Genomic DNA, 5,615 nt, shown 5'->3' on the forward strand with positions numbered 1-5,615 from the left:
CTAAGGTGCGTCTCTTGTAGGCAGCATATAGATGGATATTGTTTTTTAATCCATCCTGCCACTCTCTGTCTCTTTATTGGTGCATTTAGTCCATTTACATTTGTGTAATTGTGGATAAGTATGAATTTAGTGCTATTATTTTGATGTCTTTTTTTGTGTGTTGTTGACAGCTTCTTTTTCCCACTTGATTTTATGTGCTGAGTAGATTTTCTTTATATATTGTCCTTTCCTTATATTTGTTGTTGTAAATTTTGTTTCTGCTGAGTCTGTATTTTTCCCTTGTATTTTATTTTGCTGAGTAGGATAGTTTGTCTTTTTGTGGTTACCTTATTATTTACCCCTATTTTTTCTATATTTATAACTAACTTTTATTTCTTTTTATTGCCATATCTTCCTCTCCATACGGAAGGTGTATGATTACATTTCTTAGTCCCTCTTTATTATTTTAATGTTGTCTTGTTTTATGTAATAACATCGCAACCAAAAGTCAACCCAGATAGGGAAATCCAAAAAAAAAACCAAACAAGATTAAAAAAAAAAAAAGAGCCCAACACATTGTCTAAGCTTGCCTTTGATGCTCGGGGCTCCCAGCTTGTCACAAATATAATTGTTTCACTTGTTTTTTCGGGTCTTTGTTGTTAAGAGGGATCGATGGAAGCATCTGTCTATTCCACCATCTTGGCTCCACCCTCTGGACAGGTTTTATATCCACTCAAAGTGTGTGCTGATGTATTTTGTAAAAATGGCATGGGGGCAGAGTCTGACCTTTTTGAATTTCATGAGGTGAAGGAGCCCCAAATCAACAGCCTAAGGCGGATTCCTATGAGGCAGAAGTCACACATGCCTCTTCTCTCTGCCATCTTTACCAATTTTGACACTAACTCTCCCTTCCACAGTACTCTCTACTTCTCTGCTGAGTTCAATAATTCATTGCAATGGTTACACAGAACTCACAGACAGTACCCACAATTATGGGGTTTATCAGGGAAGTAACAGATTACAATTCAGATTCAGGAATGCTCAGGATACAGTTCTTCCACCAGTACACTGTCTTTTTAGCCATGCCCACAGGCAGGCATCTCTCTGGCCCCTTGGCCTCTGCCTTAATTGGGCAACTGTTACAAAGCTATTTTGCCTAAGTAGGTATGCCTAAGTAGGCTAACACACACACACACGCACACACCCACACACACGTGCTTTTCATGTAGAGAAAAACCCTGCAATGATACATCACAGCTTTCAGAATAAAGTTCATGTGACTTTCAGAGTGATCATGCCCATTCTTGATAATCATATTTGCTTGTTTCTCCAAATTATACATTAAAAAATTAAAAAAAAAAATAAAGCCCTGTAGAATCCCGTTAACCTATGTTCTCTGGTTTATATCTTCGTCATCATCTACCTCAGCATGGTGGTTCCTAAAATCTTTGGCTACTCATTCATCGCTCCTCATTCTTCAAGAATCAGATAATTGAAAAAACAATAATTAATTAAAACAAAAATACCTATCCTGACCACTCTTGGATTCCAGTACATCAATCTCTTTCAAATGCCTCTACAATTTTTTTCTCTATCTTCAAGGAATTAACGCCCACAGAATCACGGAGCTTAAACATTGTGTTGAATTATCACTGTATCAATAATCTCTAGCATAATATTTATAAAATGTAGGTACTTGATAATATTTTTTGAATTTATATATAATTAAATGGTGGAGGTAGTGGAAACAGTATCTATGTGAAAGGTGGAAGAGTTGAGTTATCATGCACTTTGTGGTATAATTTCCTAAATGACGCTGAAATTGTATTTAAATGGTTAGACTTTATTATCCAATCAGATTCAAAAAGGGGTTTTGGATAAGAATACATTTACGATCCACTTCATTAATTTTTTTTTTTTTTTAAATGACTGACATACCAGTAATCGGGAAATAAAGAGTCAACGACTTCTTTCCATTGAGTATCTTGACACTCCACAACAAAGATCCTTGGGTGCATTTAATTTCAAGGTAAAGATGCATAATTCATGAATTCTTCCTTAGAGGATTCTTAAAGGAGGAAACTCAACCAGTATTTAAAAATTAAAGGAGAGAAGGAAAAACTATATATATATATATATATATATACACTGTGTTGCTTTTTTTATGTTTCTCATTGTCATACCCAGATAGGATCAACAATGTTGAGTGATAGCTGATATAGGCTATGATCTGAAAAAAACCTCTCATGCTGGTAAATTTCAAGAAACGGTTAAAGGGAAAACCCAAGATCTCAAATAACGTAGATGTTTGTTTTGTTTTCAGATATGATTACTGTCGCACAAAGAAGCATGAGTGTATTGATTAGCATGGATTTTAAGAACTGAACATTTTTATCACATGACTGCGGACCTGTTTGGTCTTTACACCATAGACAAGTGGATTGAGAAATGGAGGGACCAGCAAATAAATATTGGAACAAAGGATATGAATGTAAGGGGGGATATGAGAACCAAACCTGTGTGTGAAGAAGGAGAAGAAGGCAAGGAGGTAGAATTGGAGAAAGACACAGATGTGAGCGATGCAGGTGTTGAATGCTTTCAACCTCGCCTCCTCCTGGGGCAAACGGAAAACTGTGGTAAATATCTGGATGTAGGACAAGATGATGAACATAAGGTCAAACCCTGCTACTGTGAAGGCCACAAACAAACCATAGATCCTGTTGATCTGGACATTTTCTGCAGCCAGTTTCACAACAGCCATATGCTCACAGTAGGAGTGGGAGATGATTGTTGTATGATAAAATTTAAGCCTGCACTTTATCAGTACCAGGCATGGTGCTACAAGAATGGCAGCCCTGAGTGTAACCACAGTACCTATTTGGATGACTAGCTGGTGGGTGAAGATGGCAGCATGCCTCAGTGGATAACAGATGGCAACATAACGGTCCAAGGCCATTGCAAGCAGGATACCTGACTCGATGCCCTGAAATGTGTGGGTAAGCCACATTTGAAGCAAGCAGAAATCAAAATAGATATCTGGCATATGAAACCAGAAGATTCCAAGCATCTTGGGCACAATGCTGGTAGCAAGAGCAATATCGGTGGCTCCTAGCATGCCTAGGAAAATGTACATGGGCTCATGGAGGCTGCGTTCTGATTTTATGATAGTCAGAAGCAACGAATTTCCAATCACAGCAATGAGATATGTAGCGAAGAATGGAATCCCAATCCAGCACTGCACAGACTCTAGGCCTGGAATCCCTACTAGTGTCAACACAGAGGGCATGAAGAATGTGATATTGGAAACGAGCATGATGTCCTTGGGCCTTCTGATGCAGACAAACAAAGTTTTTCAGTCAGGGCTACTGTTTCTCTTCCACTTACTATTTTTATCTGATGAAGGCAAGTTTAGTCTCTCTTATTTTGGTAGAACTCTCTCTTTTTTTTTTTTTCTATGAGTATATCATCCATCTCACTCATAGAGTCACATCATTGTTTCAAAAAAGTCATCCATAAGCACTGTCACAATGAGATATAATACACACAGCAGGCCAACTGTATTTAGAACCAACAAAATCATCTGATCAGGAGATCAAACTGCTGAATGTTTTTTTCCCTTTGAGACCTGTTGACCAAATATTTGAGTTGTTTATTTTTCTTGAAAACTGAATTTTAATCATTTTGACAAATCACTCCATAGCCCACATCCCAGCTACTCTCTTAAAAAAAAAAAAAAAAAAAAAACAAGCTCTTTGTCATCGAGTCAGTTCTGACTCACAGTCACACTTAGGACTGAGTAGAACTGTCCCATAGGGTTTCCAAGTAGTGGCTGGTGGATTTGAACTGCCAATCTTTTGGTTAGCAGGAGAATTCTCAACCACTTTGCCAACAGGGCCCCAGCTACTCTCTAGTAATCTATTATTCCCAACTCTCTTTAACTCAGGAACTGTCAGTTTGCACCAGGAAATTCCCAAACTCCAACAAGCTGATACCCAAGAGAATAAGATATTTATATACCTATATCTAAACAACAACAACAAAAAAAACCTGTTGCCATCAAGTCAATTCTGACTCATAGCGACTGTGGGAACAGATATATACCTATATGTGTGTGTGTGTGTGTGTGTGTGTGTGTGTGTCAGTATCACCTATAGCTTGTTAGGCTGAAAAGAAGCTTTAGAAAAATTAACCCAAGTTTATGTTCTTTTAGCCAGTCTGGACCAGCATTCCCTGGTACGTTTCAAATTTCTGGGAGAGCTGTCTATCCTTTTGCTTATGGTTCTAACAGCTAAAATTCTTAAAATTAGTTGTGTGCTTAAAATAGCAAGCATAAGCAGTTAAAATTTTATAATGCATGTCACAGAATACCTAGAGAAGAGGAACCTGTGGAAGGCAAAAGAATGAGCAACAGCAATGCACAGGGAAGAGGGCTCATTCCAAAAGAACTAAGGCTAGAGAAAAATGGGGGAATGGTTAACTAAACCATAATAAAGACCTGATTCTTGGGTTTAAACTGTTCAGAGCTATCATTAGCCCGATATTTCTCCATTTGGGTTCATTCCTTCTTAACGAAATACAGATATTCTTGGAACCTTGTATCATATGTGAGCTCAGATACAAACAACTTAGAGAACACAAAAGGGGTGATGAATTAACTTATTTAAAGATTCCAAAAAAGAACTAGACAGAAAATACAGAGGATGAAGTTTTGGGGTACCAGAAATGATTCAGAAGAGGCTGTAGAACAAATGAAGAAAATTTAATTACTTCCCAGCTTTACTGATGAATGACTTCTCTAAAACATTGGCTTTTTATATCTTCTTTGAAGTCTTTTCTCTGATCAAAAGCATAAAAAATACATATTTAGTTTTATGAAATTCTAAAGCCATAGATTAAAGAAATGTTTGTGGTTCTGTAAAGAATAAAGTTATTTCATGCTTCCCTAGATTCCTTAATAAAGTTGCTTTCAAATCATGTCAGCAAGTTCCTTAATCAGCTAACCACATATTGAATGTCGTTAAGTATGCAAGAAATTAAGAAGCAGCCTTGGTTTTACGTTGCTAAATTTAAGTGAAAGAATGAAGTCAGGAGGGGCTATATTATGCAAGGAAGGCTGTATCCACTAACACACATTTAAGATAGTCTGTTGACCAAGTACTGGCATTTCCATAGACGTGCTCATGGTGCCCAATTCTATGACTCCCCCACCCACAGATCACTGATTGATCAAAGTGTTTCTTCTCCAAAGTCAGTCAGAAATAGAATAGGTATCCTTTGAGATATCACAGTTTTATCACAGTGTCCAACACAGAAGCTAACATGTGATACTTACCTGCGTGGTAAAGATGGTGGAATGGCATGTGAGAAAGTAAACAACTGAGTGCCGGGTTAGTGGCATGGAGGGATTGTTAAAGAAGCTGGTAATGACAAATTATGGAAGTGAACTCAGTAATAGTGAAGCTAACTCCTCGATGATTTTTGAGAGCTCATTTTGCTCTTACCAGGTGCCTGAAGTGTTTTTTTCGGACCTTCATATACTTTCAAGTCATCAAATCTTTATCTCCCTGGGATTCCAGTCTCAGTCCCACATATTTTGTGTTCTATAGTGCCTCTTCTTTTTATCTGCCCATTCTGTA

The 5,615-nt window shown here is 37.5% G+C and overlaps 1 protein-coding gene across 1 annotated transcript; it reads right to left on the reverse strand.

Moving 5' to 3' along the window:
* Positions 1–2,353: 2,353 nt before the first annotated feature.
* On the reverse strand, positions 2,354–3,292 carry LOC126079215 (olfactory receptor 52A1-like). The gene has a single exon (XM_049890146.1). The coding sequence runs from the start codon at positions 3,290–3,292 to the stop codon at positions 2,354–2,356; it is 939 nt and encodes a 312-aa protein (XP_049746103.1).
* Between the last annotated feature and the right edge of the window lie 2,323 nt (positions 3,293–5,615).

Source organism: Elephas maximus, chromosome 7 (genome assembly GCF_024166365.1).
Source record: "Elephas maximus indicus isolate mEleMax1 chromosome 7, mEleMax1 primary haplotype, whole genome shotgun sequence".
NCBI classification, from domain to species: domain Eukaryota; kingdom Metazoa; phylum Chordata; class Mammalia; order Proboscidea; family Elephantidae; genus Elephas; species Elephas maximus.

Bases quoted from the DNA above. Each gene is read 5' to 3' on its own strand.
- LOC126079215 (XM_049890146.1), bottom strand. From the start codon at position 3,292: ATGCTCGTTTCCAATATCACATTCTTCATGCCCTCTGTGTTGACACTA.